The sequence below is a fragment of the Diadema antillarum genome, unplaced genomic scaffold (genome assembly GCF_040938485.1).
Source record: "Diadema antillarum isolate AM-2024a unplaced genomic scaffold, OU_Dant_1.0 seq00000028_RagTag, whole genome shotgun sequence".
In the NCBI taxonomy this organism is placed as follows: Eukaryota; Metazoa; Echinodermata; class Echinoidea; order Diadematoida; family Diadematidae; genus Diadema; species Diadema antillarum.
In genome coordinates, this window is record NW_027271144.1 from 316,583 (window position 1) to 337,344 (window position 20,762).

At 39.3% G+C, this 20,762-nt stretch overlaps 1 protein-coding gene across 1 annotated transcript in view; it reads right to left on the minus strand.

The window, feature by feature from the left end:
• The window catches only part of LOC139725223 (uncharacterized), a gene marked incomplete at its 3' end in the record, with an annotated part of 91,625 nt that overhangs the window by 59,649 nt on the left and 11,214 nt on the right, over positions 1 to 20,762 (minus strand). The window contains exon 3 of the mRNA XM_071636313.1: positions 3,633 to 3,843. Within this exon, the coding sequence (XP_071492414.1) occupies positions 3,633 to 3,843 (211 nt within the window). The remainder of the gene's footprint in view (positions 1 to 3,632; positions 3,844 to 20,762) is intronic.

The window sequence follows — 20,762 nt, forward strand, 5'->3', positions numbered from 1 at the left end:
TGTTTTCCGTCTCTTCTCCCCTATCCCTCCTTGTCCTCTCTCTGCTTTCCTTCTCATCTTTTCCTCTCTTTTCTCCCTTCCTCTTACTCTCTCATATCTAGCAATGCACTCACATGCAGATATATCATCGGCAGTCATCTATGCAATTTTCGCGTAAGATTGACATTTTGAGATAATCGCGTTTGAAGTTTATCAATTTTTTTGATCATGATTGCTACACTTTTATGTATTGCATTTGCAATTATTTGTGTAATACGTTGGAGTTTAATTCTTACTGTAACGTGTGATGTATTTGTCGAATTGTACTGTTTTTTTAGGAATTATGTGAGAAATCACAAGAGATCTACATGTATGTTTTTGTTTTTGTTTTGGTTTGCAAAGACCGTTGTAATCTACCATGAATACGACAGTTTTGTTGACCACATGCACTGCACTTGCCATCAATGAACCGTTGTATATCACCAAGATTACGCACAAAGTCAATGTGCCCGATATATGATGGTTTGTGGAGCATGCGCACTGTGTTTGTGGTCATGCCGTATATAGGAGAGGACGGGATATTGCTGTGTTTTAACATGCGTGCCTATGGTGAAATGAACAAAATGAAATGACATGACTCTATAAAAGTGATAATAACACAAAAAATACATCAAGTTAGAAACTGAACATTTCATTATCTATAATGGAATGTCCACTATTGAAACGACTGAAAATCTAAAAATCGAAAATTTGACCAAAAATCGGGATATACGATGGTTCGAACGACCGCCGACGATATTTCATCTCTGTACTCTACATGACTCTGTCTTTTCTCTCTCTTCTCTCTATTTCCATCTTTCTCTTCCTCGCATCCATATCTAGAAATGCACTCACATGCAGACACATGTATATCCATTACATCTCCACACTGCACATAACTGTCTCTGTCTACACCCATCAGCCGAACTCTCCATCTTCATCTACCAGTGTCTACTGCCTCCAACTCAGCGATCACTTTTCTTTTTCATCTACCACGGACCCTACCTTCTCTCTCTCTCTCTCGCTATATATTTCCTCTGTCCAAAAGCCATTATCTGCTCTCATCTCTGGCTTCATCATAGCTGCAACTTGCTGCTTAATAAAATCACACACACACACACACACACACACATACACACAGACACAAAAACACAAACAAAATACATTTGCAGAGGCCTTCAACAAGGAGCTCATCACTGGGTAGTTTTTTCTGCTGTTACAGATATTGATGTGTTGCTTGTTTTAAAGGTACTGTTTACCATTGAGAGCAGTGATTTAAAAGAATGTTCAATATATCACTCTTGATGCATGTGTGTAGATTAGTTGTATCACAAAACATCCTACCATGTAAAAATTTTGCAATAAAGCCTAAAAAATATGGAGATATCACTATTTTTTCTCACTTAAGTATAACTGTAGACGGTTTAGTCTAGAAACATTCTTATTATAACTACTGTTCACATTTTGCATATTTAACAATACCTAACATTAACTATACTGATTTAAATTTTTACATTGGTTGTTTCTATCCCTAACTCACATTTTAGAACTATTTTGAAGCAATAAATCTGGGTTTTTGTTTCATCTGCAAAGGGTAAATAATGCCTTTAAACCTCAGACTTGAGGTCTCAGAGGCAAGATACATGTACATAATACCAAATTTAGCAGATCTCACACCAAAATCATTATACAATAACAATATGCACACATCTTCACCTCTGTGAATAGATCCATTTGAAATAAATTGATTACCATAAGCTGCCCCAACTGCAAAATCTATTCATTTACTCACTATCCAGATTTGAGTATCTTTTCCAACAGTGCACATGTGTAGGGCCTACATGCATATATCCACAGAAAGATTTTGCATGGCATTGTCAAATGTATGTACAGACACCCTCTTATCCATCCCCCCCCCCCCCAACTAGCTTCAGGTTTACTATGGCAATAGTCACAAACTTCATGATGTGAAGGTGAAAATATACACTGATTCATTAAAGGTCAACTCTTTTTGAACATGCAGACTAACTGTTGCAATATGTGATACTTAACCCATTGAGGACGGGCTGATCTCACTACAACACTCATTTCCCATAGACACCTGCCCGAGTATACTCGGGACTCGTCCTCAATGGGTTAATAGATTAGGTAATATTACATTTTCAGCCATTACAGTGCAAGAATACATATTTTTGCACAGAATACTGTAAAACCTGAAATTTTCTTCTGCATGAAACTTTCACACAATTTGAACCAAGATTCACAGAAGTAAAAATGCATATCATTTGAAAGTGTTTGTCTACACAATGCATTGAATGCCAGTGGCAATTAGAAAAAAGCTTCTTGCAACGAGTGTGTCTGGTTTTACAGCAACAGTGGTGAGACCTATCACACTGTTGCTTTTAATATTCAAGGCAGGCTTTCCTATGCCGTACATTATGCAGGAGAAATACACTAACTTCCTGAGAAGCACAAATTTAGACCTTCATCTTTCAGGCAAGCTACAGGGTAGGCCTAATAGCATTCAACAGACCGTGCTCAATTACTTCTAGGACATTCTCTTCACGCAGCCCAGGGGTTACGTCTAATCCATTACAACGTCCCTGTAGTTCACGGGTCTAATCTGCTGAGAGCAGAGAGTTCTGTTTTAAGGCATACTCCTTTTATCACTTGAGGAAGGATTTTGAACTTTGGTCTTTTTTATAAGGTTTTTGTCTTGTTCAAGTTCTGCATCACGACTCCATACCTGGCTGTACACATTTTGATTTTAACCATGACCCTTCCCAATCATTGGATACGATAGATTATTTGAGCTCAAAGGAACTTCCGATACCATCTTTTAAGCCCTTAAGTGGGAGGAAGGGAGTGGCTGCCTATTTGCTGACTCCATTTTGCATCTGAGGGTATTTGAATAATCAAGCATGAACCAAACTTAAAGGTAGCAGTATTTACTTGCTAAGCATTGTAAGATGATCACCTCCAGGACTTCTGGAAAATTACAAGCAGTGGAGTCTTGCAGCGAAGGGCAGGCATTTGACATCATGAAAAAAAAATTATATGGAAAAATAAACTCACAGAATATTTCTGTGTGCAGCTGTACTTTTCATTTATGTGATCCAGTCTACCACGAAAGTCAAATAAAGTTGTTGAATATTTATTTCCAGATATGGGTATTTCATTAAGATTCTCCAGACTCTAAGCTTACGAGTGATCAATTACTTGATATGTCCAATTTTTGTTTTTCTTTCAAGAATACTTGGTAGGATTAAAACAATTGAACATTTGAATCTTGCCCAGGGTTCAGCATAAAGGGAAAGGTGTCCTGGTCCAAAGTAACTCACAGGTGTAAAGATAAAGAGTGTTGAGGTAAAGGTGTCCAGGGTCCAGAGTTACTGCCATGTATCAAGGTAAAGGTGTCACAATACAGGTGCTATTAGATAAAGGTGTCCACTGTCCAGCTTAACTGACAGGTGTCCCCCTCCCCCCCCCCCCCAAAAAAAGGAGAACTATGTGAAAACAGCATCAGCACAAATCAATCATCAATCATGTATTGGAATGAAACATGTATACCAATGCTGAGTGGCAAACAATGCCTTCCCTATACTGCCACTCACCATAGTATCCCTTCGCCATGTCTTCCCGGATGCTCGCTGCCGCGGCATGCGACAGGAACTGGTAGCTGGCCCTGAAGAGGCTGGGGGCCCAGGTCACCATGTTGCTGGACGAGGCATGGTGGTATTCTACCACCAGCTGATGGGTGGACGAAATGTGTGGCTGGGGTCTGGACTGACCGCAGTGGACAGTTGTGCTGCCTCCGTCCACCACCTATACAACAAGATGAAAGTGTGTGATGGAATAATAGAGAAAACTCAATAAGATGTCTGTGTGAGTCAAGTTGAAATAAGATGTGAGACAATGGGCAATCTGTCTTTAGTAGATATGAACACATTTAGTGGACACGGTGACCGTGCATCACAAAACGAACAAAAAGTTGCATCCCTTGGTTTTACGTGAGGACTCAAAAAAGGTGAAATGGGTCAACTGAGTCAACCTCGAGTTTTTACTATTTTCTGAAAGAGCTACCCTTCTACTACATTATTATTTAGTTTGGGATCATAACATGAATGGAAAAGTGTGTTTTCAGGAGTTTTTCTACAACCCTTTTTGGGGTAGAATAGAATGATCAGGTATGTCTTAGAGTTCCCTCTTCATTTCTTGAAATCCTTCACACACTCTTAACTTTCAAGTCTAATAACCTTTGAAAGGACAACACTACTGCTTTGAAAGTTGGCATTAATCATGTACAGAATGTGTTTATAGAACATCCTCAATTTCAGCCTAATCTGATAATCCCTTCATTGTTGTTGCTCGGGTGGTTTACATCCTGTGTTTTGTCCCTTTCGTTGCACAGCTAGCACGGCATGGTAAAGATTAAAAGTGCATGAATAGACCTTGTACTTCAGAGCCTCTTTTCTCAGTTCACACTTTTCCAGAGTGTGTGCTTTCTTTCCAATATTAAGATAGATTAGAGGAATCCATTTGAATTGAGTTATACATCATTTTAAAGCTTAGAGTCTGCTCTTTAAGAATCTGCCCTTAACAAAAAAATCCATATCTGGCAACGTTTTGTGTGTTTTGTGGTGCAGGGTCACATATGGTGAAACTGTCATTTTGTGGGAATAGCAATATCTTATGAAATAATATAATAATAATAATGACTGCTTTTGTTTTAATGTACCAAAACTACTACACAAACTTTATCGACATTATCATTTGAGTATCACTAAATATGTTCTAAACCAAAAGTGCCAGCTAATTACATTTTGATTTCTGGAGAGGAAACGGGCATTTAAAAAGAAACACCTAAAAAACAACAAAATGAGAAACATTTTCATATCTGAATATCTTGGACAAAATGTATGATGGGATGTTATAGTTGAACTTCAAGATATACTATAGTCAGATTTAACCTCCTTTTGTTTAAGAGGGTCATTGGCTGGTCACTTGCTGGTAACTTGCTGGTCATAAGCATGGCATGCTAAGCGCCATTATATATCTCTTTCAAAGTCTGTTCAAATTCTTCTTGAAATACCAAAGGTACAAGATATTTGCCTGTGTGTCAAAAATCAGCCATTAAGTTTGTTGATTCTTTTAACCTTAAATCTGTCAGTCATCACTGTTACTTCATTGTTTTTGAAGACTAAGAGATTTTTCTGCCTCTTTTGAGTCAGGCAAGCTCTAATGATGACCCGCATTATATGCAAGAAAACCAGGATGTGGAGTACACTGCGCATCAAGTCTGATCGGCGACATATAATTCGGATGCATGTCAGCGTCTCGGCTGAAATAGAGTGCAAATATGACTCACTGTGTACGTGGAGATTAACACTCAAGAAATGAAGAGAGTGAGAGGAAAAAAAAGAAGAAGAGAGAAATGGGTACAAAAAGAACTTGCTGGGCGTTGGCTGAGTATTCCACTGCATTTCAATAAGCTCCCCCTAAAGCCCTGGAGTGTATTTGTCACATAAATCAATTTCCTAATTTACTGGCACAATTATGTTTGAAAGTGGATTGTTACATTTCACACACAGTACTGTGGCTTTGTGTGGAATAGAATACGGAAAACAAAATGACATCTGCAGATGAAGATCATGCAGTACTAACATACTGTAAAATTGAAATTTTCGCGGTGTTGAAATTTCCATGCATTTCGCGCAACCAGAAGCTAGCGCGAATATAAAAGCATGCAAATATTTTTGCGTGCCATATGTCCCAGTAGTTGATGTCTTGATTCCACGGAATTAAAAACACTCAAAACTCTTCTTACCCAGACAAGCGCGAAAAATTAGATGCACAAAAATATCCACTTTTACAGTATAATATTTGATGGCACTTGTTTATCATACGTGTACATTGTATGTTATACAGGTATGAAGAGTTAGGACATTTCTTGTTACCATCACTGTTCATGGCAGTGAAATTTCCATATACATATTCTGGTTTAACTCAAGAGCAGCTTCCTCACCCTGAACACTTCTTGCATAAGTTTCTCATGGTTTCTCCTAGCCTGTCAAAGAAAAATGTGACCAACCAGCTAAAAAACAAGGAAAAGTAGAAATTACGCGGTGCGTAATATATGTCCCCGCCGGAAGTAGCATTTAGTAGCAAAATGCACAATATAGGTAAAAAGATGAAGGTCAAAGGTCAAAGAAGTCAAAGGTCAAAATTCTATGTAGAAGTTTTGAAGCCCTCACCTAGTGCCATCACATAAAGCAAACGGAATCGAAATCGGGTTAGAAATGGCGAAGGAGTAGCATTTTGTAGGCAATGTGCAATATAGGTAAAAAATCAAGGTCAAAGGTCAAAGAAGTCAAAGGTCAAAATTCTGTGTAGAAGTTTTGAAGCCCTCACCTAGTGCCATCACTTAAAGCAAACGGAATTGAAATCGGGTTACAAATGGCAAAGGAGTAGCATTTTGTAGCAAAATGTACAATATAGGTCAAAAATCAAGGTCAAAGGTCAAAGAAGTCAAAGGTCAAAATTCTATGTAGAAGTTTTGAAGCCCTCACCTAGTGCCATCACATAAAGCAAACGGAATCGAAATCGGGTTAGAAATGGCGAAGGAGTAGCATTTTGTAGGCAATGTGCAATATAGGTCAAAAATCAAGGTCAAAGGTCAAAGAAGTCAAAGGTCAAAATTCTGTGTAGAAGTTTTGAAGCCCTCACCTAGTGCCATCACTTAAAGCAAACGGAATTGAAATCGGGTTACAAATGGCAAAGGAGTAGCATTTTGTAGCAAAATGTACAATATAGGTCAAAAATCAAGGTCAAAGGTCAAAGAAGTCAAAGGTCAAAATTCTGTGTAGAAGTTTTGAAGCCCTCACCTAGTGCCATCACATAAAGCAAACGGAATCGAAATCGGGTTAGAAATGGCGAAGGAGTAGCATTTTGTAGGCAATGTGCAATATAGGTCAAAAATCAAGGTCAAAGGTCAAAGAAGTCAAAGGTCAAAATTCTGTGTAGAAGTTTTGAAGCCCTCACCTAGTGCCATCACATAAAGCAAACGGAATCAAAATCGGGTTAGAAATGGCGAAGGAGTAGCATTTTGTAGGCAATGTGCAATATAGGTCAAAAATCAAGGTCAAAGGTCAAAGAAGTCAAAGGTCAAAATTCTGTGTAGAAGTTTTGAAGCCCTCACCTAGTGCCATCACTTAAAGCAAACGGAATTGAAATCGGGTTACAAATGGCGAAGGAGTAGCATTTTGTAGCAAAATGTACAATATAGGTCAAAAATCAAGGTCAAAGGTCAAAGAAGTCAAAGGTCAAAATTCTGTGTAGAAGTTTTGAAGCCCTCACCTAGTGCCATCATATAAAGCAAACGGAATCAAAATCGGGTTAGAAATGGCGAAGGAGTAGCATTTTGAAGCAAAATGTACAATATAGGTCAAAGGTCAAGGTCAAAGGTCACAATTGAAATTCTGTATAGAAGTTTCAAAGCTCCCATGTAGTGCTATCATATAAAGCAAACAGAATCAAAATTGGGTTAGAAATGGCGAAGGAGTAGCATTTTGAACGTTTTGATCACACACGGACGCACACACGGACGGACACACGGACGGACGGACGGACGGACGGACACACGGACACACGGACACACGGACACACACACGTACGGAGCCCGTTTCATAGTCCCCTGCTCGAACTCGTTCGGCGGGGACAAAAAAAACACACACACATACACAAAGTTGCAGATGAGGATTTTCTGTAATGGACCAAAATGTGTCATTTTGGTCAAACAAGTCAAGTTTTTTAAGTTTGTCTCATCTTGGAAAGTAATCTTGCTCTACCTACTATTCAAACTTTGGCAGCTTTTCTAAACAAAACCCACATTGAGATATTAGCAGTTTTTCTGGATCACATTCTTTCGGCCAGGCACTGCTTTCACTGTGAAATAGCACATGTTTTCATTGATACTTCTGCCTAGCATACCTGAGTTACCATGATCTTTAAATCCTCTTTCCTCCCTCATAACTCTTTTTTTAATTTCAATCTTCTTTTGAATGGGTTAGGATGATCCAATTAAAGCAAGGAATATATCTTCTAAACTGTGTAGAGTAGCAAAAATTCATTCTGGCCTACCTTTTGTGGGTTTTGTGAGCTGGGTGGTCACAAATACATTTTTGTATAATTTTCTTTCCTAATGGTCTCCAAAAATTATACTCAGTATTCCACAGGGTCCTAAAATAAAAAGTGAATAAAATATGCATGCTTGATGGGCTGTGAATACTGAATATCACATCTTGGAATTACCCAATTTCCAGACACAAATGGCCGCCACCTATCTTCTTGCATGACAGAGAACGTGCAATCAATATCGCATTATCGCTATAAATATCATCTCTATAACGAGCGAAAGAGATTGCCTTAATGGTTTATGTTTCCGCATGTTTGCAATTGAAATTAAATTGACTCAACGTTGATGACCGTGTAGATGAATGAGCTGAGAATTGTCAACTAGATGATGCTCTCTCACGAGGGCTATAAATATTGTCTTCCTCACAGTTTATGAACAGGTTCACAGTATGCTTTGACATGTAATGCCGGTGATTCATTGAGATGAACGAGCATGCTGCAATTCATCGGAATAGGTAGTAGGCCTAGTCAGAATCACAGAACATGGTACAGAATTCAGTCAAGCAATGGGGTGCATGAACAAGAAAGACTTATGTCACATTTAAATCTCTTTATGACAAAAGTGATGAGAAATTCCACTTCTTAAGGAAGGTCTGTTTTTTATTTTTATTTTTCCTCATTTCTCACTAGGTTGTCAAGATCCACTGGCAGCGGCTTACAGCAAAATCTAACTGTTTGTCATTCACTTAAGACTTCATATGTTCATACATTTATTTTCTTATCACTCCATGGTAAAGGATCCAAAGCCAGCTTATGGTGCATCAATATTCCATGAATAATATTCATATTATGCCTACTTCATGCTTCTGGCATAAGGTCATTCTTGGTTTGTTTGGTTGGTTTTTTACAAGTATTCTCTGTGGAGAATGCCATTATGAATTCAAACATAAATATGAACTTTGACATAAAGAAGTGATTAATGTTATATGCACAGTTTACATCTGCAATACAAGATATACATATAATGTCTATCATATCATCCTATGAACACTTATATCTGCTCAAGTTTTCTTTCAGGTTTGGCCTGTATTTGCATAATATACAGGTATGATTAAAAATGTGGTTCTCATTAATTGATAGCTATACCTTGATGTGCTCATGCCTGATCTATAAGTTTAAACTAGAAATGTCGCTAAGGCGACTGGTATATATGCCTCCGCCATAATGCATGATTCTCCTAATAGGTCTATAGTACATACACATGTACATGTGGACAATGTGTGATTACATTTTCACAAAATTGGCAAAATATTAAAATGACAAGTTTGTCACAAATGTGTTGATGTTCACCTTCCTTGACCTAGGTTTACTTGGATGAATAGGAGAGCATGCATTTGGGGATTTAAGGACTTTAACTTGACTTTGCCCATTCATAAGTTCATGCATTGAGTAATTTTCAAGGTATGGAGAAAAAGTGCAATTTCTGTATTGAAAAGTACATTGTTACCATTTTCATCTGGCCTTTGACCCTAACATTCATAGGATAATCACTGTCAGGCAGAACATGCATAAATATGTAGAAAGTTTCAAGATAACTTGAGCCACTTCCGAGATATGGAGACTGAATTGTCATCCTTTCTTTTGAATATCAATGTTTATGTGATAACTACTGAAAGGAAAGGAAGCAAATGGAACTTGATGTCACAGAAAAAATGCATGAAATTCTCCTGAACTCTTTTCCTTTATTCTTAATGTTGATTTTGTGTGTGTGTGTGTGTGTAATCTCTCATAGGCCCTACTACTAAAAGAAAATAGGTGAATGGATCTTAAGTCATGAAATGCATGAAATTCTGATGGAAGAGAGAAATATACATGGAAATTTTAGTGCAAGCATGTTAAAATTTAAGCACCAGTGTATTCATGTAAGTGTGTATACAGTTTGACCTCAATTATCCGGCCATGTTGGGACCGGCGCTCATCTGAGTAAGCGAATTGGCCGGATATGGGAGACACAATGTTAATGTATATAGCTGCCGTCCAAGCTGCCATCCCAGTGCACTGGCAGCTAGGCAGGTAGCGTACCCCGCAACGGTGGTGCAATCTATGCTAGCCTGCGCAAAATTGTAGTTCCTTCTTCACAAAAATAAAGTATATCTTTATGTGAAAATCATACATGTTTTACCTCGTTAGATATTGAGAAACCTATCATGCACATCTTATGAAATTAGTGAAATAGATCCATACAAGGCAATCGCCAAATTGTGTCTCGCCCATTCGCGTACAAGGAATTAATATTTTTTATAACTCCCAGAAGTTATTTGACCTGCTTATGACCTTTGACCTTGTGGTGACCTTCAATACCCTAAGGGACATTTACCATCCAAGTTTGGTCACAAACGGACAAAGGGATCAAAAGTAATGAGCCATAATCGAAACGCGCCATAAAAACTTAACATTGGGCCCTAAAAATGTGTTGACCCCTTTCTGTGACCTTTGACCTTGTGATGACCTTTAACTCCCCAAGGGACATCTAACGTCCAAGTTTGGTCACAAACGGACATAGGGATCAAAAGTTATGAGCCACAATCAAAACGCGCCCTAAAAACATAACATTGGGCCCTAAAAGTTTGTTGACCCCTGTCTGTGACCTTTGACCTTGTGACGACCTTCACCTCCCCAAGGGACATGTTCCATCCAAGTTTGGTCACAAACGGACAAAGGGATCAAAAGTTATGAGCCATAAACGAAATGCACCCTAAAAACTTAACATTGGGCCCTAAAAGTTCGTTGACCCGTCTGTAACCTCTGACCTTGTGGTTACCTTCAACTTCCCAAGAGACATCTACCATCACCCAAGTTTGATTGCCATTGTAGCAACATGTGCTGAGTTATGTGTGATAAGAGAGTCTTGCGAGTAAACTTTAACGTATGACCTCAAATGACCTTTGACCTTATCATGTGACCTCTTACGGCACCATAACATGAAGGTACTCCCAGTGCATCCATCACCCAAGTTTGATTGCTATTGTAGCAACATGTGTCGAGTTACGAGTGATAAGAGAGTCTTGCAAGTAAACTTTAACGTATGACCTCAAATGACCTTTGACCTTATCCTGTGACCTCCAACGGCACCATAACATGAAGGTACCCCCAGTGCATCTATGACCCAAGTTAGGTTGTAATCCAAGCAACTTATGTGAAGTTATTTGTCAAAAGAGAGTCTTGCAGGTAAACTTTAACATAGAAAAGAGGGTCTTGCACATACCCATTAATATATGACCTCAAATGACCTTTGACCTCATCACATGACCTCTGACAACACCATAACATGAAGATACCCCTAGTGCTTCTATCACCCAAGTGTGGCTGCCATTGCTGTAACAGTTGCCAAGTTATGTATCATAAGAGAGTCTTGCAGGTAAACTTTAACATTTGTGACGGACGACGGACGACGGACGGACGACGGACGACGGACGGACGACAGACGGACGACGGACGACGGACGGACGACGGACGGACGACGGACGGACGCCATTTGGATCCCTTAGTCTCGCCTTCACCTCCGGTGGGCGAGACAAAAAAGATGTTAAAGTCACTGTTTTTTTCTCAATTTTTGGATGAAAAAAAAAGGCCTTCACTGCGTGAACGCGTCCAGATAATAGAGATTTCCGGATAAAAGGAGGGTGGATAAAAGGAGGCCGGATAATCGAGGTCGAACTGTAGTGTGTGCAAAACTGCAGAGCACATTAAAGGGATAGTACAGTATTGGTGGAGATGAGAATTGGGCTTTTAACTTTTTGCAAGATACCAAGAAAACACTTACGAAATAGTACAGTGCATACCATTTTAGGAGGAATTCAAAGTTTATTCGATGAAAATCGGGTTTGGAATGACTGAAACATTCAAAAACAAAGTAAAACAAAGCGATCGTAATAAAGTGTGGGTCCCACACTTTACTAGAATCACTCTGTTTTGGATATCTCACCCATTTCAAAACCAATTTTCATCAAATAAACGTTGAATTCCTTGTGGAATTACACGCTCTTTCATATTTCACAAGAGGTTTCTCATTATCTCACCAAAAAATGTTAGAAACCTGACATTAGGTCTCAACCAAAACTATACGATCCCTTTAAGCTATTGGGGGTGGCTGTTGAGGACAGAAGTTGTTGGCAAGGAGACAAGAAAGCACACGAGGAGTGGAACATAACTCTCGCCGCATCCTGAAAGCCGTTGCAGACAGCCAGTTAATATGCAATTACGGCAGCTCGCCGTCACATTTGCCATCTGGAGAATAAAGACGTCTGTTTAACCTCTTGCCTCCCAGGTGGTGCATGTCCCACAGAACATAGTAAGCAACACGCACACTTCCTAAAAGCTATGGGTTAAGTGGCAGAGGAGATCTTCTGGAACATGATGGTAAAACTCATGTGCTTTCTTTCATAGCCATTAGCCAAATAGCAATGCTCATCTCCATGCACTAAAATCAATTCCTGCAATCAGTGTCGATCAGAAAATATGGATCCCGAGAGAGAGCGTATTCATTACAATTAGTCCATGGAAATCAATGGAAATGTGGCCAGGGGTAAAATCAATACCACTAAAAAAATCTTGCTGTTGGAGACGATGAGAGAATGTACATATTAGAATGTCGGGGGAAAGGAGATAGGAGAGACCGGAGGGAGATGGACGCAAGGTGGCATTGATTGAGAGAATTTTGAGGGGAGCGTGCAAGGACAGCCTGCACACAACTCTGTTTGCATGCATTTGCACTCAGCAAACAGCATGGGACAGTGATCATACTCCCTTAACACACCATCCCACCCCCACGCCCCCCCCCCCCCCCATCCTTCTGTCTCTGTCTCCCTCTCCCCTCACGATATATCATGTCCAGAGAAACAGACCGAAAACGGGGAAAATGCAGGAGCGAGGCAGATATAATCAGCATAAGATGGACACTATTTGATCAAATTTGCCTCCTGGCCCTGCCAGGAACAAATCGTTCCATTTCGAACAGACACTGGAGACATCGATTTTTCCCCGGCCGAGAGTAAAGAGTCCTTGCAGCAGCCATTTTTGATGGCAAACAAACATACCAACAAGGACAGCATGCATCCTCCACAAAAGCAGTATCCCTACCTCTCCCCCCCCCCCCCGCCTTCATCCCCTCCCCCTCCCCCCCCCCATACATACTTCTTGCAGACGAAATTAGACCTTTTCCATCCATCGTCAAACATGTTACGGATGGATTATGGACATCTGACACCAGCAACTTGGCGCGGTTGAGTGTGTGCGTGGGCGCCATGCATGCTTCTAGTGTTCAATTTGCGTACTCGCTGCAAATGCATGTGTACTTCAATATCTCTTCTGTTGACGATGACACTTTTGTCCACGCACTAAAAGTTGTTTCTGTATACAATTTTGAAGACAACAAAGTCTTTGAATCAAAGAAAATCTTCGCATGTATGGGTGGTGTGTGTGGGCACAACAATGAAGACAATTATTTTAGGCCATCAAAAAAATTGAAATTCTTTCCAGTTGTTTTACTTTTGCTACAGAATGGATAAACTTTCTCTTTATACCTTGAATAGAATAAGTATACAAAAAATCACACTCCTGAATTTGTTTACAGGAGCAAAATTTATGGAGAAGGATGCATAGGAATGTAGGGGATCACTACATACAATATGTGCACTACATATCTATGATAACTTGTGAATATAACAACAAATATGGCAACAGGTGGGCATTACATTAAAGGGGAATTCAATTGTGATACAATGTTACTTTATACAAAAACAGGAAAGTCAACAAAGTAGATCAGTGAAAATTTGGGGGAAAAATTGATAAATACTTCTTCAGATCTTTTTTGGTAAATAGTAAGAGTAACGTGTTTGTGCATGTCCTCCTCATCAGATAAGTTCTGTCTGTTCCAAAATATTTAAGAAATATGGAATTTAGTGAATTTCTCATATAAAACAAAAGGGGAGCTGCTCAACACCTATGTCACACGGAGTTGCCAATTTGCTTTAAAAACTCTCAAACCTTTATCAGTAGACCTATATAACATTTTTTGTGGGTCTGATTTTTCCTCCTAATTTTCACTGATCCACTTCTCTGATTTTTCTGTTTTCTTACAAAGCAACATAATACTAGCATGAACTTTCCCTTTAATTAACTGTTTCTACAAGGACTGTACATTCTTGTTGGTTTACATCTGAGCGGCTCAGATGCTCAGTGAGTACATTGAGATCTATGTACGTAATGAAATCACTCATAGTAGGGTAGTTGTCAATCACTGCATTCTTTAATAAGACATACCAATTAAAGGTAATTTTTGATGGGCAAGGTCATGAAAGACTAGGTAGAAAATGATATACACATGTAGCAATCCCATGACACACTGACATAATTTTCAAATTTCAGCTACCTGTTGCATGAGATATTTTATTCCTATGCATGCTCTGTATAAAGAGAAATATTGTTATAATAGCAGTGATGACAGAAATGCTAACCATAATAATAACATTGATTATATCCTTCATTAAAGAAATCCTGTTCAGTGGTTGTTGTACATAGCATCATATTACCAAATATAACATTGCTACATTGAAGACAAAATGCTAAGAAAATTATAATGTGCAAAGTACTTTTAATACACTGTTACTAGATTTGCATGAGAATGAACACTGAATTACAATGTGCAAGGAGAAAAAGAAAAGTGTCAAACAAACAAAATACATGTACAAATTCACGATCACATTCAACACAAACTTTGACTGATCTGTTGTTGTCTACTTACCTTCTTTTATCAGAACCCCACTCCCTAAGAGTATTCCATTCTTTGACATTGATTTAGTTCAGCACCAGTGACTCACTACAGTTTTGTAAGATTTTGACAGTTTTCTATTTTGTGGGTGTGCATGGCCAGCGCCACTTTTTCAAAAGTGGGGGGGCACTTCCGAGTTTCATGTGCTAACAAGCAAAAAAACAAAAAACAAAAACAAAACTTTGGCGGCTGGTGCCACTTCTGGGTTTCTTCAGCTGACATGCAAAAAGAAAAAAAGAAAAAAGGTCCTCAGCACAAAAACTTCCTATGTATTCCTATGTACGGGTGCAAAAAAAAAAAAGTAGTGGGGGGGGGGGGGGGGGGGGGGGGGGGGGGGGGAGGGGGACGAGCCCCCTTGGCTCCCCCCCCCCCCATTCCGCCAGCCCTTGAGTTTTTGTGTGTGTGTGTTATAGGTTTCACAGGCAAGAACAATTGGTTATACACTAATTGACAGCAAAATGAAAAAAAAAAGTAATGTTACCATTGACTATTACTTCCTTGACTAGTTTGCTGCACCAAATGGAGGAAATCACAACAACTGCAATATCTTCAAAATATGAACACATTGTGCAGTAATCTTGTCACGGTACAGCACCCATCATTCATGATGATCAATACAGGGAAATTGGCAATTTGGGGTTTCACCTCCCTCATAGCTAACATTATATCAAGACAAAACATTTATAGACCGTTATTCCTCTAGGTTTATTCATACTGAGGGACAGACACACTCTCGACATCTCAAACACATTATTCTCCCTTCTCTCACTCTCTCTACCTCTCTCTCTCTCACTCTCTCTCTCCCTCAGCTGAAGGATATGGGTCCTTACAAGCCTTGGTGAAGAGATAGGAAAACAAGATGAGCACTGGTGAGGCTTTTTCTGTAATCCTGTAGCAATTATAGCAACTCAGGTCATTCCTGGCTGGCAACTAAAAGAGAAACAGATAGAGCGACTATGGGTGAGAGAGAGAAAAAAAGATACACAACACATGCATGCACAGAGGGGAAAGAAGCCGGGAGAAAGAGAGAGGAAATATATATATAAAGATATGTCCACCCAATATCCTCGCGAAAAAAATAAAACTGGTAGCTTATAATGAGGAATTTCTTTTGAATTGCCGCCGCTGAGGACGACAATCTAATAATTCAGGGTGGCCGTGCAAAATGCCGGCTTGAGCTCATATTGGCACACCGTGGGTGAATTCAGAGCAATGAAGGGGCAAAAATATGATGAAAATCTCTGGTAACTGCATGGCAATCGGCCTCGTCCTGATGCGTGATGGGATTCACAAGACCGGGTCAGGAAAGCAATATCTCTTTTTAACAGCCGGAGGAAATTCGCAGACTTTGATTGCTTTGTGGTATCAAATTGAGATGTACTAATAATCTCCTCTTTTTGCTTTTCATTTCGGGCAGAGGGTTGTGTCTTGACTTCCTTCAGTACGGCAGCCTTTTAACTCAATACCTGCATCTTAATTAGTAGGCCTATGCGTTTCCTTCATATACATGTAGTCACTTTATAGAAGCACAATCCATTGCAAATAAGTACTGCAAAAACTCTATATTTTTCATCTGCACACATCCAGACCAGGACATTACTGACCTTACTGCTGCACATAACATTTGGTCCATTCGAGATTCTTATCATATTTCTTTTTGATGCAAAGAATGAAGACTTTACCCACCCACTCCCCCCCCCCCCAAAAAAAAAAAAAGAAAATGAAACCTAACCACTTTGCATAATAGAATCCCTTGATTGATTAATTCCTATCAGTCTAGAAATTTGAAAACTAAGTTTGATTTTTTTTTCTTCCAAGTTTTTACTTAACCCATTGAGGACGGACTGATTTTGCTATAACAAATATTTCCCATAGACACCTGCCCGAGTATACCAAGGACTCGTCTTCAACGGGTTAAAGGCTTGAATTAATTAGGAGGTTTTAAATGATCAAAGCTATTTTCAAACTGATGCAAACACATGAATATGTAATTCTTCACCATGATGCATTGGAGCTTTAAAATGCTCAATAACCTATTGAGGACGAGTCCCAAGTATACTCGGGCAAGCGTCTATGGGAAATGCGTCTTGTAGCAAAAACAATCGTCCTCAACCGGTTAAATGCAGAGAAGAAACAAAGTAATCACACATGCATGCACTTACTTAAATGCAAATGAAACTTCATGTTACTAATAACTGAACAAAGATAAAGCCTGGCAATTTCATATTCAGACTGTACAAAATCTATGGATTGAAAAATAAGGGAAAAGTGCTGACATGGAAAACACATGTCATTAAGCTCATTTCAGGGAAAAAAATTGAACTGCATATATAGTGTGAACATACCAAAAATCTAATAGCCATCAGTTTACAAGAGAGTTCAGCAAACATGAACACACACAGAGCACTCAAATAAAGATTTAACCAGCACTAAGTTTCATCAACCTCTTCTTTCTTGATGAGCTCTACTCTTTATAAATGCAAACTGATGCTGGGACACACCGCGCAAAGCTCGGTGCAGCACCACAGTATAAAGTGCATAACATGTGGTGCCAACAGGCCTTTGTAAAATGCACACATGTTCAAGAGCCAACCCTGGCCCCTTCACTTGACAAGAAGGGGTCTACCCTAGATGGGTGCCCGTACTAATGGGAAGCGGGGTCCATTTACTGTGGCGATGGCGAGGCTCCCTGCTCCCTGCTGAGAGACCGACTTTTATTCTTCTCACAGGCAAATCGCCCCATTTCTCTGGGAGAGCAACTAATGGAGCAGGAAAAATGGGGTACATTCATCAAGGTCTGAGCACTGGGCACCCTACAGTTGCATACATGGGTCTGTTGGGAGGATATCTTACGGGGACTGCAGAATGTGTTGCTATGGCTTCCCCTAGCAACACATTACAAACTGGGGACAGGGTTTAATGAGGTCGCTCAGTCAAAGTGTGCATCCAAACTAATTATACTTGATCAGTGACTCCAGCAAAATCAGAACAGAATGTGGGTGATTTGTGCATGTATACAGAGTGAGAATTAAATGGTAAACAACATGTAAATACTATGTTATTCTATGGGGGGGGGGGCTATGTTCATTCCTTGAAATATATTGGAAAAAATGATTGGCTGGGGAATGGAGCACATTTGGATTCTGTGATGAACTTGTGTAAAATCTCACTGCTACTGAGCACTTATATAAAGCTTTCTTGGTTATTTTCCATGTCCATCAGCAATATACACACATAATGTAAACATATGAGTGTCTTTAAATATCTCTAGAAATGCTAAAATGCACTGTGGGTGGGGGGAGGCTGAAATAACGGATGATATAACAATAGCAATTGAACAAATATACTAGAAACTAGAAACCAAATCAATCTCTTTTTCAGAAGGTACTTGGTAAAATACAGTAGAAACACCTTGCTTACTTAATTTCTAAGTTCTATTGTTTACATGATGGGGAAAAGGTAATTACTTTTTTGTTGTGACTAGATATATATATGTACGCATACGTGGGAAGAAGTGTATTTGTGCTGTAACATGATTTGCTTGAAGCGACATTGCATGGTAATCGCTGACGATCAACAATCTAAAACACAAATCACTTTTCACATCGAGTTGGCACATAGCAGGGTAATTATGCAGGATATTGCAGCCTTTCCTCACAGCCCATACAATATTCTTTGCAAGAGCTCATAGCTGTTTGTTGCTTTTCAATGCTGGCAGAGCCTCTAAGATGCACAAGTTTAAGATTCTCAGTTTCCCCCACCCCAACACTGAATATGTCAGAAAAGGAGGAGGAAAGGAAGAAAAAGAAGAAGAAGAAGAAGAAGAAGAAGAAGAAGAAGAAGAAGAAGAAGAAGTTCAAGAAGAAGAAGAAGAATCTTGTCTAGATTACTTTTTTTTTCTGCGGCTCTGCCCATCAACATGATTTAATGTAACAAAACTGATGATATTGTATTTTTTTTTGTATCTATATGATTTTTTTTAAACTTTAATCAGGCTTTGTTATTGTAGTGTTTGTTTTGTCACTATGCTCCTTTTTGTGTTGTGAATGCTATCTTTTGTTTTGTATTATATTTTGTTGTTTTATACCATGTAAATTGATACACAGTGTATACGGACTCACTGAAAAACAGCCCTGAGGCTGATGGTGGGGTTTTTTTAAACCATGTATTATTGAAATAAATAAAACAAAACAAAGAACCAACAAGACGAAGAAAAAGAATGAGAAGAAGAAGAAACCTAAATTAATAGAAACTTGCCCTATATCTGGAAGAAATTTGAAGGTGAATCTGTGAACTTTGGCAATTGTGGATAGCCACCACCACACACAGCACATTATCCCTTGCTCATCAGGTTTTCAATAGACTTAGTGGCCTTTCTCTGCCAGGTACCAAGATGGTTTGGATCTGTGATAAGAGATACGGCGCAAACCCCGGGAGGTTTCACCGGTGGTGCAAGGAAGATTCGGTGATCTCCCCAGTGTGAAATGTCTCGGGAGCATCGGATGAATATTTTATACGCAGACTTGTGAACTGAAGTAACATTCTGAGCTGCCTATTCACACATTCCGTGTTCACTTAAGCAAACCAATACTGTTCACTGCCTTTCTGTTCTGCTCTGACAGACAGTCAAAGTAGATTTTAAAAAAGAGACCCATGATTACCAAGTCGTATCAAAGGTTCATGTACAATTCCAAATGTATTTTCTTTGAAAGGGGGATTTAAAGATGATGTAACAGATAATAAATGAATACATGAACTACCCAAAAACATGTCACTCAAAATTACTGTAAAACGAGGAATGTTCGTGTGCATTTTGATTTCGCGAATGTTGCGAGAGCCAAGATTTGTGAAATTAAAATGCATGTGAAAGTTCTTGTCTACACTTTATGCATTGAATGTTAGAGGCAACTCACAAAAATTTCATGCCGCGAAAAAGGCCGTCGGCTCCAATTCACAAAAATATAATGTTTTACAATACTTTGAGTGAACTAGCCATGCTTGAAGGATGGTATCTGATCACAGCAGTAAGGAGTTTAAACACTAACTGTCCTTGAACCAAGAACAAAAAGGAAGACTCTTGGAACAAACCTCAAAGGGTGTGATGCAAGGAGGATATGGTTTCTTCAAATATACATCAATGATTCACCAGACAGTGAACATTATCCATGCATCCTTGTGCCTTCTCCCCAGAGGTGCTTTGGCAGGCCGGCATTGCATTCTTTTTTAGTATGGTATGTTGCTGTCGCTTGGCCAGGAAGTATTGCCCACCATTAAATGGAGTAATGTATTTAAATTCAAAGGTACTTTCCAACACAACAGCCCTATGATGACTAGAAATTTCACCCATTTCTTCCTATTTTACCCCCAAGGGTAAATTGTTTAGTTGTTTGGTTTTTTTTTGTGTGTGTGTGGGGGGGGGGGGGGGGTTGGTTTTGATGGTGTTGTTGTTGCATGCACCCATAGTAACTGGGTCAAACAGAGCTGACATCCTGACAGCTAGGCTTTCGGAATGTCCCACTGTTTTTAGCTCTTGTCACTAAGGTTGTCATAACAATTGAAAAAACAACAGAAAGCTGATCGTACTGGGTTACGAGGACAGCAAGGGCAGCCAACGATGACACGTCCAGAGGAAGGAGAGTTCGACAGAGCTGTTAGGAAGATGCCGTTGTGTCACATGTGTGTCAATAAGTGATATCAGTTTCCTATATTTTTCTCCTTTTTTTCCAGATGTATATAAAGAGAGCATGATTTTGTATTTTTTCAATCTCTTTCAAAAATACAG